Consider the following 21,590-nt stretch of genomic DNA (forward strand, 5'->3'; position numbering starts at 1 on the left):
AGAATACTTAGCATAATGGGGTATTTTCTGTGTGGAAAGCGAAGCCCCTTTCATGAGCAGCTGTGCGTATTCAGCACTTTTTCAGATCTGACTGGTATCTCAAACTGAGCACTAGAAAATGTTGTACGCATAACTAGTGTCCAGTGGCAAGAGACTTGGGTTTAAACAGTTTGTAAATCACAACACTGGCAATCTGCTGAATGAGAAGACAGACTTTAGGAATCATACAGTTACCACAATCATAATCATTTCCTCTCTTTTCCTGGCTTTGTTCTCTTTACATCTTCCAATTTCTCTAACGAACTAAGAGTCTTATGACTCCTTCATTGTGCAGCCTTGGTTTGGCCCTAGAACACAGACTATTCTATGTATTGAAAGAAGGGCATCATGAGACAAGAAAGTACATGCTCCTATAATTAAAGTTGTATTACAATAGACACAGAGTATATGTAGATATATGTTTATATGTTGATGTCTATATGTAGACACAGAGTGCTGGATTAAGGTTACGGGAGAAGGTTCAACTACAGAATTTCTTTTTGGAGTCGGACTTTACAACTTTAATCTTCTCATTATTTCTTTAAGAAAATTGACAATAATTTGACCAGCTGAAATTCCATTATAGAGACAGCCCATTTCATTATATCCTGGAAGCCACATAGGTCATTAGCTGAACTGAAACACTGGGACCCACAGCATAGGCTTCTGCCACTTGAGCTAATTAAATGATAATTGATAGCTACAGAAGACTGTCTGTTTATAAAGGTCAGTTGTGATCAGGTAGCAACACAGTTAACACTAGCAGCAAAAGGTAACAATTCAAGGTAAAATAGGAAAAGAGTGTGCTTAACTAAAGGTGGTATTTTCAAATCACCTGAGCCAAGTGAATTTCAGCCAAGACAAACAGAAAACTGGCTAAAGCAATCTCAGCAGCAATAATGATCTTCCTTGAAAAGATTGGTGAGATTACAGAGATCAGAAAAGTGCAAATACAGCATCTCCTTTAAAAAAGGGGTGGGAGAGAGGAAAGCAAAGATGTTTAAGGAATTATAGACCATTTATGCTCCCCTCAGTTCCTCAAGGACAGCATAACAAATAAAATAAATCTTTTGTAGGTGCTCAAAAGATAATAAGGAAATAAGTAAAGAATTTTTTTTAAAACAAATGGCGTCAAAACCTAATTTTCTTCTGTGATGGTGTAACAGGTTTTTTGGGAGTTGGTGAGAAAAGCATGATGTTATTTACCTTGATTTAAATAATGCTTCAATGCTGTTTGAAATGACATTCTCATAAGCAGGCTAGGAAACTGTCACCTATTTTGAAGTGGCTGCAAAAGTGGTTAGAACACTGTATACAGAGAGCAGCTTGTAATGGCCCATAGTCACCATGGTAAGGCTGTATTTAATTGTTATTCCCAGAGGCGTCCATCTTCGTTAGTGACTAGACATTGAAGACTGAAGACAAAATGTGCTTGTGAAATCTGAAAACAACACCAAACTGACAGGGATGGTAAGCACAATGGTAGATAAGACTAGAAACAAAAATGAACTTCAGAAATTTCAGAAATGGTCTGAAAGAAAAATAAGACAATTTGTTAAAGACCAAGGTATAGTTCTATTCATCAGGAATAACTAACTCCTTGAAATCAGGTGGAAGAACTACTGGACAGGCAGCAATTCTGCAGAACAGTATCTGGGTGTTAGAGAAGACCGTGATTCTCATTGTGAGTCCATGATGGTGTGAAAAGGCAAATATTGTACTGGGGAACGGGACTGTAAGCGGAATTGACTTGTGACTTCATCCTTTCCCTTGCTGTGGTACCTAATAAGGCCTCTACTGAAGTATTATATTTAGTGAAGGTTTTCTCTCTTCCTAAGAGATGCTGTTTAACTGAGTAGTTCGGAGAAGAGGAAAGAGACTGGTAAGAGGAACACAGGAGGTTGTAAACTGAGCAGCTGGGGTGAAGGCAGTGAGGAGGAAAAGAGACAGTGACACTGTCTTCTGAAAGAGGAAAGAGGAACTCTGAGCATGGGGACCTCAGAGTCTCTCAGCTTTATACAGAAGGATTTGTGGAGCTATTTCTGAAGTATTCCCTGTCTTCTCTGTGGTGGTGTGGGGCTAGGAGTTGCATGTGTACTGCTTTGAAGTAGTTTGTGTATCAGCAGCGATCCATCCATCCACCACAGTTTGCGAGACCCTCGAATATATCTGGCATGACACACTCTGAATCAATGCATTCTCTTAACTTAATATCCCTCTTTATGTTTTTATTCTACATTTTCAGGTGAGGTTGGATAGTGTGGTATAATCCTTCCTACTTAGCTTTGCTAAATACTCCTAGCACAATAGTTTTCCATATGTTTCCAAGTACAGTCATTTGCTTTCATTGCATGAGCTAAATGAGAATGGACTGGGCAGGTACACCAACAGATGGGAACTGTGAAATCTCAAGAAATATATAAACATACACACACACACTTTTTAAAAAGTTTTTCAAAGGCACAGTTTTGTGATGTACCAAGTATTCATGAGTCACATCCAGCCAGAGGACAAGTTCAGTGGACTTGCAGCAGGATTACAGCTGATCCTTAAAGCCAAGGACCAGTTTTGCTTTAGAGAGTGAAACCAGAATATCAGATCTTTCTGATAGAGAGTGGAACCAGAATATTTGAGATCTTCCCTCAGGTGTATTCCACAGCAGCAACAAGGCAAAGACAGTATGTTGTACTTGCATCTCCTGTGAGGACCATCAGGAATCACTAAACAGAGATAATAAATACTTTTGTTGGTCTGCTGCACAGTTTTGGCTTGTGCTTGCAAGCAGGTGCTTGGAAAGATCTCTTGGGAGAAGACAACTGTGCATACCTCATGCTACTGCATGAAACCCAACGCAGGACGATGCTAACAGATGTGTTTCTAAGCCCTGCTTTGCTTTGGGTGCCAATTCCCTGTTTACTTTGTCTTTCAGCTTGCTGCCAAGCTTGTATTAGTATAAATACAAAACTGTTTGGTGTCACAGTGTCCATTCACCTTTCCACCAGGCATTTATCCAAAGTTTTACCCCATGGGCAATTGCTCCAAGAGGGAAAAAGGCAAAGTGGTCTTTTTGCTTTTACACTGAAGCCATTCACATTTGCTCAGAGCTGCCATAAGCAGCTGGGTTCCAGCTGCAACTCTCTGGATAATACATTCCTCCTTGTAACAAAACAGGGAAGCCATTTTCCGTGCTGTCTTGTAAATGCATTGAGTCAAGTTAAACACAAGGCATGCCCCTCATAGCTATTGTCCCAAGACTGTACTCATTCAATCCAGGCTTAATTTTGAGGTAAAGAAGAAAAGTAACTAAAAAAGGAGTAAGCAGAGAAATGAGTGAGAAACTCACTAGGGATGAGGTCTGACTCACTTTGCTGTAGATGAGGTTATAGCTGATCACCCTGGAAAGCTGAGTCCATGGAGATTTCACATATTTATTATTTATACCCAGAGACTGGCATTCTGTAAAATGGAAACAGCCAATTAATCACAAGCATCTTTCAGCAAGCATTTATAAGCAAAGATCTTCAAGTCTTAATCCAGACTAACAAAGCCCCAGTGTCCCCAGATGGAGTTCATTAATCAAATCTGATGACTATCTATAAGGGAGCTCTGTGCAGACTTGCAAGGGAAAAGGAAATGGCGATTAAAGTTTGTTTCAGAAATGATTAGCCAGTTTTCCTTTGAGTGCTGGAAATAGCTGAGGAAATTTGGCAGCATGGAGGCATGACAGGGGAAAGTTTGGGTTTATTGTTTATGTATTTCAGCAAGAGAATTGTAAGACCCCATTTATGCCAGGCTGAGAGCTAATGCACAGGAAGATCACAGATGGAGTTTCATGATCTCATTAGTTTCACTCAGACTTCGTAAGGGAACAGAATGCTGTACCTGGTCCAGGCACGCTAACCTTCCCACAAAGCAGAGCAGAGGTTTGTAGCTGATGCCCAAATTACGTCTCTGTGGGTAATGTTTGCAATTAAGGCTCTAGCTACAAGCGTTTGGACCAAAGCCTGGGACTCAATTTTTGTGTCAAATCTAGAATTCTGGGAGAACTGCAAAAGGTTTTGTGTCCATACTCTGTGCCAGCAGTCAGGGCTGGGCTTTTACTCCCCGACTCTGGCATAAAATAGTTAAAAATAAAATGTTCATCGATTATGATGCTTTGAAAAAAAATGCTTTGTTGCTGGTGCGTGAAAGGTCACTGCTGATGAAGTTGATCAATTCTTGTTTCTCCTTACTTTCTGTTACGTGTCTGCGTACATCTCATTTTACACCTAGACCGCGAGTTTTTTGTGTCAGACATCGGTTGGGATGCAGGATTGTACCATTGGTCTTTTAGTCTGTGACAAGCCCTTCTAGGGACTAATAACCTCAGTAATAATAATAATAATAGTAATAATAGACAGACCTGATTGCCTTGGTTGATTAATCTGAAATCTCCTTAGAGACAGATTCAGCAAGCCAATGCACAGCTCCCTCCTGGAGTTGCTGACAGCCTTTCCTGTCTCCAGGTTTCCCATGAAATGTTCCTTGCATTGCAAAGCTGCTCTGTTCTTCTATATATGAAGTGCTGAGAAGAGAGAATCCCTCAATTAACAACATCCCCAAAACAGGTGGGGGGAAAGGGGATTTTTGTCTCCAGGCACCGCTCGATTAAAAAAAAAGGAAGCGTGTGCATTGGTGGGTTCAGTGATCTGGTACAAGGTTTTTGATGCATTTACGTGAGATTTACTCTCTTGCTCCAACCAGGTCTACCGCTATCACCACTTCCCACCCTGTTTTCAGAACAATTAAAGATAATAATGTGTTTTTTGAAATATGCTGAGAATAAAAGGAACACTAGTAACGATATTGTCAAAGGATATGGGGTCCATACATGTGGTGAAGTATGCGCTAGTCTCTATACACCCTGCTGCTGATTTAAGATCCAAGTTACCAAGAAATACGTGCAAAAAAATCTATATTTGGCCATTTTTAAATCAGCAGGCTTCAGTTCTATCCAAGAGCCCAGATATAATTTGGCTGAGAGATTCTCTCAGTTAATGCTGTGAGAAAGCTGCTGTCGGGCCAATACTTTAAAATCAATCAATCAATCAATCAATAAAAATCCGGTTTGAGTGGCGGCCCCTGGGCTGAAGGCAGCTCACCCGGCACGTTCCTGTGGCTCAGGGCTGACCCCCCCGGCGGTTACGGCCCCAACCGTCCGCAGCCGCGCGGGACCCGCGCGCGAGGGAGGGGGGAGGAGGGCCGCGCCAGCCGCCCCCCCTTCCCCTCCCCCCCGTCCCTTTGTCTCGCCCCGCCTGCGCCGCGGCCGGCCGCGAGGTGGCGCTGCCTCCCCCCGCCCCCGCCGCACCGCCTCTCCCTCGGAACGCGTGGCGCCGCCTCTAAGAACCCGGGGAACGCAGCAGGGCATGTTGCCGGCCGGAGCCTTGAGCGCAGCGCACAGCTTCCCGGAACGAGCGAGATGGCGCGGAGCGGCGGCAAGGTGAGGGAGGGAGGGAGGCGGGCCGGCGCGGGGGGGGGGGGTCTTCCAGTATCCCGTCAGCCTCTGGGTCAGCTCCGCTGCAGCGCGGAGGGGCGGCGGCGTCGGCGGCGGCCGTCTCGGCGTGGGGGGGGGAAGCCCCCGTGCAACGGCCGCAGTGGGCGCGTGTGTGTGTGTGTGTGTGTGTGTGTGTGTGTGTGTGTGTGTGTGTGTGTGTGTGTCAGTCGGTCGGTCCGTCCGTCCGTCCGTCCGTCCGTCCGTCCCGGGCTCGGCAGAGTTGGGGTCCCCGCGGCGCCGCCTGCGCTGGGAGCTTCGGCCGCTCCTCGAGGTCATGGTGGTAGCGCCTCCCCGCGAGGGGGAAGCGGCCGGTCGCTGCTGCGCGCCCGAGGGGACTGCTTTACCGCTGTTAGTTAGTCTGTGCCGCGGTCAGTGTGGGCTCACGGCTTGCCTGGAAGCACCTGAGCTTGCCTGAAGTGAGCAAACGTGGCTTTCAATAACAAGCAGCAGAATAGCCAGGGCCGCAAAACCCCGCTGAGGAACTGAGTAATTCCCTGGCCGTTAACCTGTCGTGGTCTCTGAGCTGCTTGCTGGTACCAAGGCAGCAAATTCACAGTGACTTCAGGTTTTCTGTCTTGGATACACTTTTGACTGCAGTGCAGATACAGTCGTTGCTCTTGCTAAAATCATGTTAGAAATAGTTTTGCCTTATACCAAACATAATCTGTTTAGTATGTTCAAGGAGTCCTGCTGGCAAAAGGTATATTAAGACCTCTTCTGATCTAGAGCAGTTTAATATCTGCTCAATGCTGGGTTTGTCTGTGTTGCAGACTAAAATGTTGTTGTAGTTATATCCCAGTTAGCTTTGTTATAACTAGCTTTGGCACTGAGAGGTTGGAGATAAAGGCAGGTTCTTTTAGGTATCACCCTCATCAGTACTTGAACAAAGTAGGTTCACGTTAGCTAGGTGTGACAGTGTTGTCCTACAGTCACATATCCTGAGTGTCTTATAAATGAGGCTTATCGCACTGCACCTGAAAATGGCAGTAGTGGATGCTCAGACATGGGTTGCACAGAGGTTAATAACAAATGAAGACACCTATAGAGGAGGATCGCAGAAAACTGTGGCTAAGAGCCCTGCCCCGTCTTGAAGCAGGGTTCTACGTAGCTTGGTAGGCATAGAGCTAGGGGGTTGCTGCCTTTCAGAACTTGTTAGCAATTGACATGATAACTTTCTTTCAAGCAAAACAGTAGCTCTTCATTCCTGCCCCTGGTGTTTCTTTGTGCTTGTCTTGCCAACTGTAAAGAGCGTTTTACCCCTTTTGGGCAATAGGACTGAATCAGCTACCAGCCGTTGTGTGTGTTGAGGCAGGATGGTGACAAGCAGAGGAGGGCCTGCAGTTACTGAGGCTGTTGGAGAACCTTGTCACTGGCAGGTGAGCGGTAACAAGGCTCTTGTGACAACCTTGCGCAGCCACAGTTACTGGCCCTGTTCCACTCTAAGCCTCTGTGCAGACCTGGCTGCCTCAGAGACATGAATTCCTGGCTTCCAGGACACCCACCAGTGAAGGGTGAATGAGGAGCAGTGTGCTGGGTGTGAAACATGCCTTATGAAGTTCTTTTACTCTCTCCCTTTCTGGGAGCAGATGTGCTATGTATGTGGAGAAAGGCAGTTAAACCTATGGCTATTAAAATGACAGGAGAGGTGCGCAATGTATTCTGGAAAGAGGAGGAAGATGAGAAAATAGTTTGGCAACTGCTGATACAGAGCGTTAAACATCCAACCTGGGCAAACAATTCCTACTTACTTGATATTTAAAAAAAATCCTATCTATTTGGGGACAAAAGAATTGGGTTATTTTGCTTACAGGTATTTAAAAATGTGCTTGGAACTATTTGTAGGCCCATGCAAAATGGGTTAGGCCAAATCTTATATTTTCTTTGTGTTCATCCGTTTGCTGCCTTTAAGATGCACACTGTTGTGGCATGTGCTGAGAAGCACCCTTACGTAGGCCCTGGAGCAAAGCATGTGTGTGAGATTCTATATGGATCTGCCTCACCATCATGTTACTGTGTGAAACGGGGAGCATTACTGACTATGGTAGGTGCTGCCAAGTGCACAGAGTAAAAAGGCAAAACAGGCAGTTTCTCTTTACTCATATTTGTTTTATGTGCCAACTGTATGTGGTTCTTTTGGGTGTTTTTGGTTTTTTTGCAGATATTGAATTGATGGAAATGTGGCCTTCAATTTTTTTTTTGTATATTCTTTTCATAAAAAGTCACTGATGGAGAATGACCATTTCATCACTTACCTCACTTTCTCAGAAGTCTCCAAAAATATAAAGAGAAAATGTTTACCTTAGCCAGCCTAAATGAGACTTCCTAAAAGAGTTTGGCAGGGCTTGGCTAAGATGCTCTCATCCTACCCAGAAATCTTCAATAGAGGGATTTATCTCATTAAACAGTTGTGATAGCTCAGGAGCTACTCTAGAAAGAGTAGATTTTGGTAACAGCTATCAAGACATACTGTCATAAAAGTTGTAACAGAAGAGTTAAGCAAAGTACTTTCTACTCTCAGGTTGAGTAATAGTTAATGTGCAACACCTGAAAGTATATGGAGACCAGGCACCATTGGTGCATTCCTCATTCCATTACCGAACACATGTTGACAACACATCAGACAGTGAAATGCTGTACTGCTCTGCCATTAAGTTTGTCCCTGTAACTGTAATTTGATAAGTCTCTTTATTTCCTTTATTCCTGTTGGTTTTAGAAGACTTATACTACTTAAAATAGCTTTGCAGTATTATTTGAAAGGAAATTTTTTTTTTGTGGGCAGTGCAATTTAAGTTACTTGTTGTCCACAAGAAAAGATGCTGATGTGTATTTTAAAAATTGGTTTAGTCAGTGACTACAAATGTGAACTGGCTTTTTGTCACTGTCCTTGCAGTTGCAAGGCAAAACTTTGCCTTCTGCCTTCATTCAGCTGGATGATGCAATTATTGAGGTTAACCAAGATAAGCAGAGTCTATGAAAAAAAATGTGGAGGAACTTAACAAAGGTAGCTGAATGGGCCATCCACTGCAGATAATATTCATTATTAATAAATGCTGAATAAGAGAAAAAGGAAAAAACAATTTGATTTTTATTCACGTACTGGTTTATAAATCACTCGAGGGAAAGACTTAGGCATTGTTGTGTATAGATCAGTTAAAGCAATGATCAGAAATGCAAATTCCTGTGCTAGCTTGTGGGATTTAAGCCCATAAATTAAAATGGGATTTCATACTCCAAGTCATTAAGAGCATAGCGCCTTCTCCAGGCATTGGGATTCACTGCAGAGGCATCACTAGTAGCAGTGGTTGTTCTGCCTCTACTGCTGGAAGCCACAGTAGTACAGCCAGTCTTATGTTCCTGAGTTAGACCCAACAGTGACCAAAAGCAGATCAGCATGATAATACCTAAGAACATCTACAGCTGTTATGAGGAACCGTGTGGGACAGATGTTGCTACATAGATTAAGGAGCAGGTTAGTGTCTCCGTCTTGTGCTGTGCAGATATACTGCCTTGTCTTGAGCTTGTAACTGTCAGTTTAAACATCTCTGTGTTTTATTTCCTAGTGTAGAAGAACCGTTAGATGCATTAGGTTTTCACAGGGTAACTGCTGGTTGAATAGAAAAAGTCCCTCTTGAAGAATTATTGTGTAACGTAGGATTTGTTGTATTTTCCACTGAGATACCTGGAACCTACCATAGATCTGAACCAACTCCTTTAGGTAATTATGCTTCTATTGGCCCTTTTACATTCTTATTCAATATTGTATCTCCTTTCTAGGCAGCCATAGTGCTGTGTCTGGATGTGAGCTTTACAATGAGCAATGCTGCTCCTGGTGAGGAGTCTCCACTTGAACAAGCCAAGAAGGTTATGACAAAGTTTTTGCAGCGACAGGTACTTGTACTTGTGACTTTACATGCGATTAAAAAAATGTTAAAAATGAAAAGGAAGCATTACATTTATGAAGTATTTTTCCTCATTTCATAATAATTGAAGTAAATGAGAAATGAGTAAGAAGTAGCTTCTTTGCATGCAGGAATAACAGTGCTCTTCGTTTCAGCTATACTTTTGTGGATGAGATCTGGCACTTTGACTGATCACTCTTTTTCTCTAGGCCAGAAGAACTTTTTAGGAAAAAAAGTAATGTTTTTTTTTTTTTCCCAAAAACTTTTCAGTGTTCTTAAGATTGACTGTACTGAAGACTCATTTGGAGGAATAAGTCAGCCAATTTTATTTGTTGTATCCCCGATATCCTCATGTCAGTCTGTTTAATTACGTCTAAATTAATGAACTCCATGTATGATTACATTTTGGTAGGATTGTATTTGTGATAACACTGAAAAAGTAAATCCACTATAATTCACCCTCCATTGCAAAACTGGTTCAACTTGCTGTCTACCTAACATAGGAATGTATGAATGCACCTGTGTTTTTATATCTGTTTTGCATTTTCCTTCTTTCCAGGTTTTTGCTGAAAGTAAAGATGAAGTTGCTGTAGTTCTGTTTGGCACAGATGGTACTAGGAATGACCTTGCTCGTGGGGATCAGTATCAAAACATTACTGTACATAGATCACTGATGCTGCCAGATTTTGATTTGCTGGAGGATATTCAAAATGTGATTCAACCAGGCTCTGCGCAAGCAGACTGTATCCTTTTTGTTGTAGAACACCTCTTAAACTGATTCAGCTCCATAGAAGACAGGGAGTAGCGTTGTGAGATGGGCCCAGGATTGCCACTGAAGTTTTAACTGCAATCAAAGTTCAGCTAATTTGCTGTTGCAAATTAGTTCAAAACCAGATTAGCTGCTTTTCGACATTCTTTTAAGGTAGCAGATGGAGTCTTGGCCTCAGGGAATTGTTGCTCTTATGAAGTGCTCTATTAATTAAAGACAAAAAAGATAGCAATAATACAATTGTAGGCCTCAAATAAGGTATGTGTGTTAAATATAGTGTTGCAGAATTTAGTGCGTGCTTTTTCATTAAATAAAAATGTTATTTACAAAATATGTCTCATGTCTGCAGAAGTATTAGAAGTCACACAAGGCATGATACACTTGAGGTTTATCAGATTGATTTCACTATTAAGTATTTCTAACGTTGTCAAGTATCACTTATTAGTTTGAATTGTTTATTCTGTTGTTAGCTATATGTGATGAAGAGTTTTAAAATAAGGCTATCTGAGTGTTCCTCTATATGTTTCACTTAAAATGTTCCAGTTTACCTTGTTGTCTTCCCTCTTTCTGGGAAGAAATCAACTCTTCTTCCCCGCCCCGCAAGTTAATTGTGTGTTCTGTCCAGGCTGTCAGAGAGAGCTGTTTCAGAGAAGCTTACAGCCAGTCAGTTGTATTTTACCAGAAGTAAAGTCACGTTCTTTGAATGAACAAGTTTGAGCACAGTGATAAAAATGTGTTGGTGCTGAAAATTATTCTCAGAAAGAAATTATCAAGAAATGTCAGATGCAAATATTTTAAAGGGAAATTAACATGAACAAATGATACTCCGTGGTGAAAAAACAAGTAAATTTTGTTTTTGGATATCAAATAAGATTTTAACTGTAAATATTAGATTATTCTTTCATTGGACTTCAGCCTCCTCAGGCCTGTCATGGACAGTTAAAAGATTGGGCCTTGAAACAGTCTTTTTACTTTCCCATCAAATAAATGGGGAAAAGATCCTAAGACAAGCAAATTATATAGGGACCTCTTGCACAGTAACTATTTAAAGAATACTCTGTTTAAAAATTGTTTGTTTGTTAAACCTAAATACAGATATGCCTATGTTTGGGAGTGTGAAAACAGAAGATTGTGTCACTTTGTGACACGATTCATGTTTTAAATTAGATTTTTTCTTTAATTTACTCAGTTCTGGATGCAATTATTGTGTGCATGGACTTGCTTCAGAAGGAAACAACGTAAGTATGTAACCTATGGTCTTTTACAGAATTCTGAACCCAAACATCAGAGCTGATCTGACTTTTTGTCAGTATCGCAGTATTGTGTAAATATGGAAGATGCTTTTAAAAACAAAACAAAACAAAAAAAAACACTACAGGATTCTGTCTTTGAAGAATTCCTAGGAGCAATCTAGCTTTCCCAGATAATTTAAGAGCTTTCTGATCCAACTGAGGGTTTTGCAGTAGATACATGAGAATATTAATGCCATTGTACAAGGTGTGAAGACATCACTTAAAATAATATCATGTTTCTTGTTATCTGTTCTCAAAAAAAAAATCAGACATTAACAGGTGTGGAAAATGGCTACTAAATTTATCAGAGTAATAGCATATCTTACAAATTAAAAAAAAACTAGAAAGTCTGGGTTTCTTCAGGTTAGCAAAATAAAGGTGGCTGGAGATAGGTGGTTGTGTGTAAATATTACAGGGTGGGGGAGATAAATATGTAGCAGAAAACTTTGAGCTGAAGGATAACTTTGGCACAAGAACAAGCACTATAAAGTTGTCTGTGAATATACTTGGAGTGTAAAAATGATGGTTTTGCACAGTTAGTGGACTGGTATTCCAATAGGAGTGCAGAGCAGGGGAGAGAAGCTTAATTATTCTTAAAATGAAGATTGAACACTCTTGGAAAGGATTATATGATCTAACTGTGATTACAGAGGACTGGACTCAGTGATGCAACTTTTGTATTTTTATGAATAAAGGCTAATCTGGATGGAAAACTATACCAATTTAACTGTTAAAACTGTCGTGAATTAAAATCATTAGATTTGTAGCAGTATAATCTTAAATACTTGTTAAATAATTACTCTTGTTACCTTGTGGAAAGCTGCTTGTATGCACCAAACCTTTTGGTATGGGGTTTACTTTCAGTTGAGGTAATACTGTTGAGGAAAAAATCAAGCACACTTACGCTTGATGCTCACTTTTCTTCTGTAGCTGGCAGAACTTTCTAATATTGTTGTATTCTGAACTGACTTTATAGTGGGTCTTTCTGGTCAGTAAGTTTAGGTTTGGTAAGAGCAAAGAGCAAAATTAACATCTGAAGATATCCGTGGATGAAATCTTTGTATCAAGTTGGAACGTTATTGTTAATGTTTATTTCTGAGAGACCTTAGCGTGTTAAGTAGGCTTTAAAGGCCTTCTTATGCAATGATTCTACTGAATTAGCTTCCTAGAATGGAAAAATCCCCAGCAACACCTAGTTAAAAATACATTTAACACTTTCACAAGGACAGGTTTACAGCTGGAATGAAAACATTCACTATAATACATAAGCAACCTAATGTATTTCGGTAGCATGAGATCTACATTGAGAAAAATGAGAATACCACTTGCTTTGATGTAGTTAATTTATATGATCACAGGACTACGTTCCTCAATTCTGGGGGAGAGGTGTATGCGGAGGGAATCATATAAAAGAAATTAATTTATCCTAAATTGTATTAGCAATAGTAGAAAGAGCAAATTTTACCAAATAGGTTTATTTCAGTTATATTTAGGATGGCATCTCCTTTTCTTTTGTTTTTCTTTGTTGCAAGTATATTACTTTGAACTTCATTTTTGTGAGTAAGGAATTAAAAAAAAAAAAAAAAAAGCCTTCTAGATAATAATTTTGAGATATGTGTATGTACACACGCACACACATAAAATGTTCTTTTGGTATTTTAAGAGGAAAGAAGTACACGAAGACGCACATTGAACTGTTTACAGACCTTAGCAGTCCTGTCAGTGAGGATCAACTGGAAATTATCATCGCTAACTTGAAGAAAACAGGAAGTTTGCTTCAATTTTTGTAAGTATGGAAGTGGCTGTTAAATGCTGCCATTTTCAGAGGAAAATTATTATTATTTTTTTAGTGGCCATCTTAACGGACCTGCTGATGTGGTTGGTGTGTGGTTTCTATAGAGGTTTAACTGTATGTAATATGATTGTTCTAAGTACTTATACAGATATTATGGTATGGTATTATATGGATTACAGTGTGTGAGTTAGAGTTACGAACTTAGTCTCCTTGTTTAAGTAACGTACACATTAAAATAATAGTTTCTTCTCTAGTTAAGCTTATAGCCAAAGTTTAAAACGGGAGTCAAAAGTTGTATACAAGCGGAGAAGCGGGAAATGGTGAGGCAGAAATAGCTAGTTTAAAACGGGAGTCAAAAGTTGTATACAAGCGGAGAAGCGGGAAATGGTGAGGCAGAAATAGCTTGAGAAACAGTGGTCCTGTCACAGCAACAGTCTAGACCTTTTTAGATAAGACAGATACTGGGAAGAAATAATGAAGTGGTGTTGCGAATACTTGCAGCATAATTTTAGTATCAAGAGGGAAGCGAGAGGGAAGAGAAGGATAGCATGTTCACAGTGATGGGCTTGGTTGGAAGATGGAAGCAGAATCTTAAATGTTATGACCAGAATCCCTTGGTTATCTTGGTATAGGCATTGATCAAAACAATCAATGGTGGTATTGGAATCTATATTACTTGTTGCTGGAGGAAGTTAAACCTTTTGTTTTACTTCTGACCATTTTTAGTACTTATTGCCCGAGTCCAACGTTCTCTAAGGAGCAACAGTGTGAACTTGATAAACTTATCAAAGCCATTTGTGCACCCATCTGCAAGATGACTGAGGCATTCTTAGAAGGCATGTTGAACTAATACATAGGCATAGACAGGAGGCTGTGTAACGGAAAAGGTAGATGGGAACAATCTGGCTGAAAATCATGAGTTGCTCCTCCACAGAAAGTCTTCTGTGCTTGGGAGAGGCTGAATGTAAAAATGTCAAGTTATTCTCATGTTCTGTCTACACAGCAAAAAGAAGGCATGCTTGAAACGTGCATTGGCATGTCTCTTCTAGTTTATTTGAGCTATTGTTGATAACCTTGGCAGTAGAAACACAACACTATGAACCTGAGTATATGCTGTCAACCAGAGTACATGTCTTTAAGAGACCTGTTATCTACTCTGATAGCTAGTGCAGCTTAAAGCCCTTGCTACCTTGTCTCCACACAGGTTTGCTGCACTGACTAGCACAGATGCTACCATCACAAGTTCACATTGCAGTTTACTTGTCCTGTGAGACTTCTGATAGATCTTTTCATTTTCTTTGCCTGCAACATAGCAAAGGAAAATCCCCATGGCTAATATAAGCACTAGGGAAATGTTGTTGTTGCAGTGTCAACTACAGATTTACACCCTGTCTCTCAGTCTGCATGAACAAATGGTGCTTGAGAAATACCTATACAAATATACAGTTCTTGGGATGCTGGTTAAAAATCATTTCTCGCTAAGCCATGTTCTTTTGTTATAACCTGTTCTTCCATCTCTCATGCCCTGCTTATTGATTAAATTGTAACTTGTGGCAGATAGTTGGTCCTCCGCCCTGTTGCCCGGTGTGGAGCATGTACTGAGCACTGTGTAGCTTTGGTTATTATGCAGTTCCCATCACAGTAGTCTCTAAGCAGTGTATTATGAAAGTAATCTAACTTCTATGAATCATGAGTTTGAAGCTTTTTGCTCCTATAGTGGCTTTAAAATACAGTCTTCCTATCTGTCAATGGATGCTGCTTCCTAAAAGAGACCAAACACTTAGCAGAATCAGAGATCAAACCCCTGTGATATGTGATACTTCGTTGTGCTTATTGTTAACTCTGCTTATTATATGTTGTTCCATGGATAAATTCAGTAAGGACTAATGAGGAGAAGGTAAGCTAGATAAAATGTAGGTTGCTTTTCTGACAACACAGTACAATGCTAGAATTCTTTTAATTTGGTGAAATGTGATAAAAGGTATCATGTGGTTCGTTCAGAACTGGATCAGACAAGAGTTGAAAATCTGCAGGCATTGTCAGGGAAGCAGAGTAGAGTCGTATGCATCTCTCTTGTGTAGTTATTGTACTTAGTTAACTCAATGTTATAAATTGAAGAGCAGCAAAATCACATTATCTACAAACCCTGGCTAAATTTTTAATTCTGATTCTTCAAATGTAGGAAAGTGTCATTTTCAGCCAGAAACTCACCTAGTGTTGTAAGCTATTACAATCTCATAAAGAGTAACATTTATTCCAGAAATAGCTAATAGCCCTACTGCAGAGAAAGACCTGTCTGCTGGCATTTAGAGCTGACCTAGAATCACAGGCCTGGAAAGGCCTTTAACAGGTCATCTAAACCAATCCTCTGCCTCAGCCCTTGTCAGTTCTCTGTATGTCACTTCTGAACAGTGTTTGTCTAATCTTTTTATAATTGTTTTCAGTGATGGAGACTCTTCCACCTCCTCAGGCCGTCTGTTCCAGAGATTATGGTTTGAACTGCCTTTATCAGTTCTTTGAATATCTCACCTGACTCCTTCATGATGTAATTTTAGCTCAGGCTTAATATGAAGAACAGATTGTTCTGTTCCTTTCCACAACAGCTTTTATGTAGTTAGCAACTCTCACATCTCTTTCCTGCCCTCGCACTTCACTCTCTGCAGGCTTTTTGTTCGACCTTTCTTTGCAGGTTTTGTTCTCTGGTTAGCATTGTCTTTGCTTCCTAACCCCTTCCAGGAGGTGCACATTTTTACTGAAATGCGATACTCAGAATTTGTGCAATACACTAGCCAAGATGTTACTAATGCTACGTAGACCTGAAGGATTATTTCGTGTGTTTTGTATGCTATACAGGTGTATATACAGCTGACTGCAGCTAGATATATGAAGAGTGACTCCTGATACTGTTTTTGCTTTGTTTTTAGTTAGTTAGTTTTTCTTTTTAACTAAAATAACCGCTTCTTCTTGTGATCTTAGTCTGCCATTTCCAGTAGATGCTGATGATGGAGGTGGAGATACAAGTGCTGGTGTACATTCTCATGTGCACAGAAACCCTATTGCAAGAAAGAGGACAACTCAGCAGCAGAAGGAAGGCATCCATGTGGTAAAGAAGTTGATGCATACTTTGGATGAAGGAGGAGGGCTGGAAGAAATTTACACTTTCAGGTGAGGTTGGCTAATCTTCTTTATCACACTGTAAACTTACTTTGATTTCTTCCCCCAAATGATTAAATTTAGTAGTCACTTGGCTTTCAGTTTCACTGAAGTCAGTGAACTTTATCACTCGCTGTACATTCAGTACCTTTCAAACAGCTTCTTCAGTGGCTTTAGAATAGGTAGAAAAGCTAACAGATTTTGGTGGAAAATGAATTTTCTCTTGTATATCTGTATTTAAAGAAGAAATGATTTTTCCTTATCTTGAGTGTTGGAGCATTTTTGAAGGAATGTTTCTATAAGTGAGATTTCAAAAGTACGTTTTTGAAAGAGTTGAAATATGTGATATGGTGCAGGTAGAACACTTGCATTTAATGGTGGGCTTTGTTTCTTGGTTTCAGACTTCTGTAGCTCACTGGTTTATCAGACTCCCACATACATTTCGATTAATGTTGTTTCTTGAATCCTGTTCTTTAATCACAGACTACCGTGTCATTGTGCCAAACAGTACACTGTTTTAGCTGTATTCCTAACGGAAGAATTGAAAGATTGCTTTACACTTGATATCTCCCCAGTGGAAACAATAAAAATGTTTGTCTCATATATACCATTAGCAGTAGTTTTCCAGAGGCTCTTCCACATAGGTGTATCAGTTGAGAAAGAAGAAAACTGCATATGTGCTGCAAAGTAAATCATGTCTTACAGAAGTCTGATTTTACTGTCATGGTAGTTATGATCTATAATTATGAAGTGAGCTTTTAGACAACACATTTTCAGGAAGCTTGTTAGTTTGTAGCTGTAATGTGGTTGTCACATGTAATTTTTAGTTGTATGGGGTCATTAGGTGGGAGTGGTACCTCTAGGTTTGCATATTGTTACTCATTTTATTTGTGAGGTTTCCTTCCCTCTCCCTGCCAAACTGATCTGCTTTATCTCAGCAGTGAGTTACTGTTATCCGAACATTAGTGTGAATTGGTGGAGAAACACGTGAGCATCACTCTCTATTTATTCTGTGCTACCCAGCAGAGCAGCCTGAGTCTTTCTGCAAAACAGCTTAAAAAAACCCAAACAAACAGAAAACTTTGTAACTGTATCAAGAGACTGAAAAACATAGAAAAGAGATCCAGAAAAGCAGTATCTTTCTGGGCCCAGTTATCCTTCAGGATAATCCATGTGCATGAAGCTACTATGTGGTTTGGACCCTTCTTTGTATTTTCTGTCACAGACTCTTGCTACTGTATAGCTGTCCCTGTGCTATGGTTTCAGGGGAAATCCAAAATCTCTAGATAAATAGACATTTGGCTAATAGATTAAAGCTTTAGTTGTTTAAGTTGTTTAAGAATATATGAGGTTTTAGATGCAGTTAAAGTGCTTATCCACCTTTAAGAAGTTAACCTTGCAAAACTGTCATGATAATTTACCAATTCAGACACGCCATTTTCCTCTTTTCATTATTGCTGCTGGTAATAAAAAAAAGAAATAATTAAAAGATCTAACTCTCATGAAAATAAATGAGTCATGCCAGGAAAGCGAGTGTTGATAATTTTTTGTGTTGTTTTAGAATTTTTTCTGTTGTTTTAGGGTTTGATAATGCCTTCAAGGTGTGTGGGGGGGAAGGAACCTTGAGAAGTATTGCGAACACGGAAGTTGATATTCTGGAATTCGGACAAGAGGCGTTAGACATTTCTGCCGAGCTCACTTTCTGGGGGAGGAAGGGATTGGGGACCAGAGGAGAAGAAACATATTTTTGCAATACCAGTTGAAGTATTTGCTAGGCTTTTAGTTGCTTCATCCTCATTGGTAAGAGGGAACACTTTTCTTCTGCAAATAAAAGGAACAAAGAATAGAGTTAAGAAATTGAGCTAGTATGGCTAGTATGAGCTACTTCTAGGGATTTGATTTTCACATCTCTTCTTGACTGTATGTGCTGCAGTAGTTCTAACAGTGTAGCTACATGTTCTTAAATAAATGCATGACCTTAAGCTTTACAAAATAATATTAAAAATATTATTAAATTATTTGGCATTATTTAAAAAAGCTCTGTATTGATGTGTCTCTTACCAGAAACAGTTATTTTTCCTTCTTTCCTTCCCCTAATAAAAAAAATGAATTTCAGTGAATTTTCAAAAAAAGAAAAAAGAATGCTTATCTGAAGAGAGTGAAAAATTAGAAGAGCAAGTTAAATTCTGTACTAATGTGTCAAGAGTTGATCTTAATTTCTGCCAGAAGTACTCTATAATCAAGAGAGGGGCATTTTGTTTTTTATCTTGGTATAAGATGGTGAGGTCAGCACTGTTTTACCTCTGCTTCATCATGCAGTAAAGACATTTTCTTCGTACTTTGCCTGCACTAGAATTTTATAGCAAAATAACTAACATACTCTGTATTAGCTGGAAGCTGTTCTAGTGTGCAAAGATTAAGCCTATTTGATTTCACAGTAATATGTTATAAATCATTTTTATTTCCAACTTTTTAATTTCAGACTCCTTTGCCTAAAATTGTGTGATTGTGTAAATAGTTTTTAAAATAAAACATTAGCATTTCCCTTTTTTCTGTTTTATAAAGTTGCATATGTACTGTTTGGACTAGAAGTATTCAGAGTAACTTGTTTCATTCTAACAGAGCTAGGAAAATGAGTTCATTAGTACAGTGTTTAAAAAGAAATGACAGAAGTTAATTATCAGACAAACAAAATAATGTTAATTAAAAATAGATTCTTTATTTCTTCACTTCCACTGCAGAAAACATCTCACCACTTAGAGAAGCCTTTTCTAATTTGGGTTGTTCAGCCAGTTACATATCCTAATTGGGTGAGCAGAGATAAATGCAAAATGCTGAATAAGCAATTGCGTAGTTTCCTCACAAGGCCTGGCATACTGTTTTTAAGCCCTAATGTCACAGCATCACAAAGATTAGAGATGAGAATGATTTACTCTGCCACCTCTTTTGTTCATTCTTTTTTTTTTTTTTTCTTACAATGACAAGATTACTCATACAGTTTATTTTCTAATGCTTTATACAGTCTAAGCTGAAATGGGCTTCTGCATCTCCCAGGAGAGAGTGTATTGCCTGTAATATTTTATTACAGTTCACCAAAGAGTTCATTTCAGTTTTCTTGATTCCTTCATTTAGAGAGAGCCTGGAGCGTCTTTCGATGTTTAAGAAGATGGAAAGAAGACCTGTGGCTTGGCCCTGCCAGTTAACTATTGGTTCTAATTTGTCTATAAGGATTGTGGCCTACAAATCCGTAAGTTAATAAAATCATATGTTTTAGTGTACCTGGGCAGCAAGTTAGGTGCAGCAGCATTTTTTTTTCTTAAAGCTCAGAAAATAGAAGATAAAACAACATCCAAAATAGTTATGATAGAGATTTTATATGTGTAGAAGTCAGTACATCTGAAGCTATGGTTCCCACAGCAACTCTGACTTTGCCATATTGTACACATATGTTAAAGAACTAAAATTCATCATGTACAGAAATAGAAATAATTCCTATCCACAATATGACACTTAATGCTATTGAAGTTGATGAGCCTAATTAACAATGCTGCACATGTCTGAAGCTTTCCATTTGGCATCAGTGAAATGCCCACAGCTGAATGAAACTTAATGTTTTTCTTAACTTCTAGGCATGGGAGGAATTATGCATATGTGTGTGTAAAATGCTGGCTGTAAATGTTTTACTAGCTTTTGTTGCAAGTCACATCTATTGTTATTTCAGACTTGGAAAAACATGCATCCTTTCAGCTTGTTCACTTTGTAGTGTTTGACAGAGCTTGCATGCAGTCCGTTTCCCTTGTAGGTTGTATGGGTCTTTCACGCAGTGCTACGAGGAAGGAACTGTGTTTAAACACAAGTTGTGCAAAATCCCAATTACTGCATAATTATGAGGCAACCATATAGTGTGGTGGTAGTGATGCATCTGGTGAGAGGGAGATCATTTGGCTTGTTATTTGAACCTCAAAGTAGGAGTGTAGCCAATAGTGCAGGGTTTCAAGAAGATGTATTACAAAGTTGAAATACATCTGTTTTCTGAAAGATAGGCTTCTTAGTCCTGGAAGAGCTCTCCTGTAAATACCTTCCCAAAGGTATTTACAAACTAAATCAGTGGAACTTGGGAGAATAAAAAGCACAAACCAAGAGACTAGCCTGAGGTCTTACGACAGTTAAGATTAGACCTAGGAACAGACTTGTGGTATCTATTGCCCTTGTCTGTTCTGTCTTCTCTGTTTTCTGCACAGTACACCATTTTTTTTTCTTCTCATTTACTAGGTTCACCATCAATCTCATTGAAGTAGAGAAGAAAAGAAAGTGTTTGTCTTTCCCTGTATTCTGGCAAAATTCACTTGTTGCCAATATTTATTCCTTCTTTCTCTTCTGGGTCCCATAATATAATTTGTTTATTTATCTGCCTTTTGGGGAAGCTGCAGTAACAGGATCTTTTTATGCCATGTTATAATAAGCCTGATGCAAAACTTGGGCAAACAAGCTGAATGAGCATGGAGTCTTCTCAAATCTTTAATATATGTTTTAATGCTTTGTTGAAAACGCGAGTATATAGAGCAAGGAAGTAAAATGTTTAGCAATCAAGTGCATGTTATCCTGTAACTAAAAACTTGCATGGATGATCTAGCCCATGATTTTTAATGAATAACTAAGACAAGTATGCAGTTGTTATGGCATAGTTTCAGTATTTGACAGCTGTCATAGACATGAAACAATGTGCTGAAAGCACTATGGTAGCAGTTAAAGATGCAGATTTGGGGCTGTCATTATTAGTCCCTGCTTGGTAAAATAACCCAGCCCTGGGTCTAAGTGTGTGTTTGTTTTTGGTGTTTTGCATGTTGTGGCAAGCACTCTGGATCCAACTGAAATGTTAAATGTTTCTTTTCTTTAAATTCTGACATAAAGCTTACAGAAGAGAAAGTGAAAAAAACTTGGACAACTGTAGATGCTAAAACCCTCAGAAGAGACGACGTGCAAAAAGAAACTGTTTACTGCTTAAATGATGATGACGAGACAGAAATTCAGAAAGATGATACTATTCAAGGTATGACTTCTCTGTATGCTCCTTGAAGACGAACCAAAGCTTAATGGCTTGTACTCTTAA

General features: G+C 39.4%; 1 protein-coding gene and 1 long non-coding RNA gene across 4 annotated transcripts in view; one reads left to right on the forward strand and one right to left on the reverse strand.

The window, feature by feature from the left end:
- Nucleotides 1-2,478: 2,478 nt before the first annotated feature.
- Nucleotides 2,479-5,253, reverse strand: LOC112997457 (uncharacterized). The gene is made up of 4 exons (XR_003262704.2): nucleotides 5,181-5,253; nucleotides 4,442-4,603; nucleotides 3,404-3,495; nucleotides 2,479-2,759 (listed from the first exon to the last, which is right to left on the reverse strand). It is a non-coding gene; the product is annotated as an uncharacterized LOC112997457 (long non-coding RNA).
- A 229-nt stretch (nucleotides 5,254-5,482) lies between these two features.
- Nucleotides 5,483-21,590, forward strand: part of XRCC5 (X-ray repair cross complementing 5) — a 54,243-nt gene continuing 38,135 nt past the window's right edge. The window contains exons 1-8 of one of the 3 annotated variants that reach the window (XM_026095458.2): nucleotides 5,483-5,518; nucleotides 9,347-9,460; nucleotides 10,031-10,214; nucleotides 11,430-11,478; nucleotides 13,196-13,318; nucleotides 16,304-16,492; nucleotides 19,613-19,727; nucleotides 21,392-21,530. In XM_026095458.2, coding sequence (XP_025951243.2) covers nucleotides 5,498-5,518; nucleotides 9,347-9,460; nucleotides 10,031-10,214; nucleotides 11,430-11,478; nucleotides 13,196-13,318; nucleotides 16,304-16,492; nucleotides 19,613-19,727; nucleotides 21,392-21,530 — 934 coding nt within the window. In that variant the 5' untranslated portion in view covers nucleotides 5,483-5,497. Of the gene's footprint in view, nucleotides 5,519-5,837; nucleotides 6,949-9,019; nucleotides 9,042-9,346; nucleotides 9,461-10,030; nucleotides 10,215-11,429; nucleotides 11,479-13,195; nucleotides 13,319-16,303; nucleotides 16,493-19,612; nucleotides 19,728-21,391; nucleotides 21,531-21,590 lie in introns of those variants that run through there. The other 2 variants (XM_026095452.2, XM_026095467.2) reach the window with 2 other exon arrangements.

Source organism: Dromaius novaehollandiae, chromosome 7, assembly GCF_036370855.1.
Source record: "Dromaius novaehollandiae isolate bDroNov1 chromosome 7, bDroNov1.hap1, whole genome shotgun sequence".
NCBI lineage: Eukaryota > Metazoa > Chordata > Aves > Casuariiformes > Dromaiidae > Dromaius > Dromaius novaehollandiae.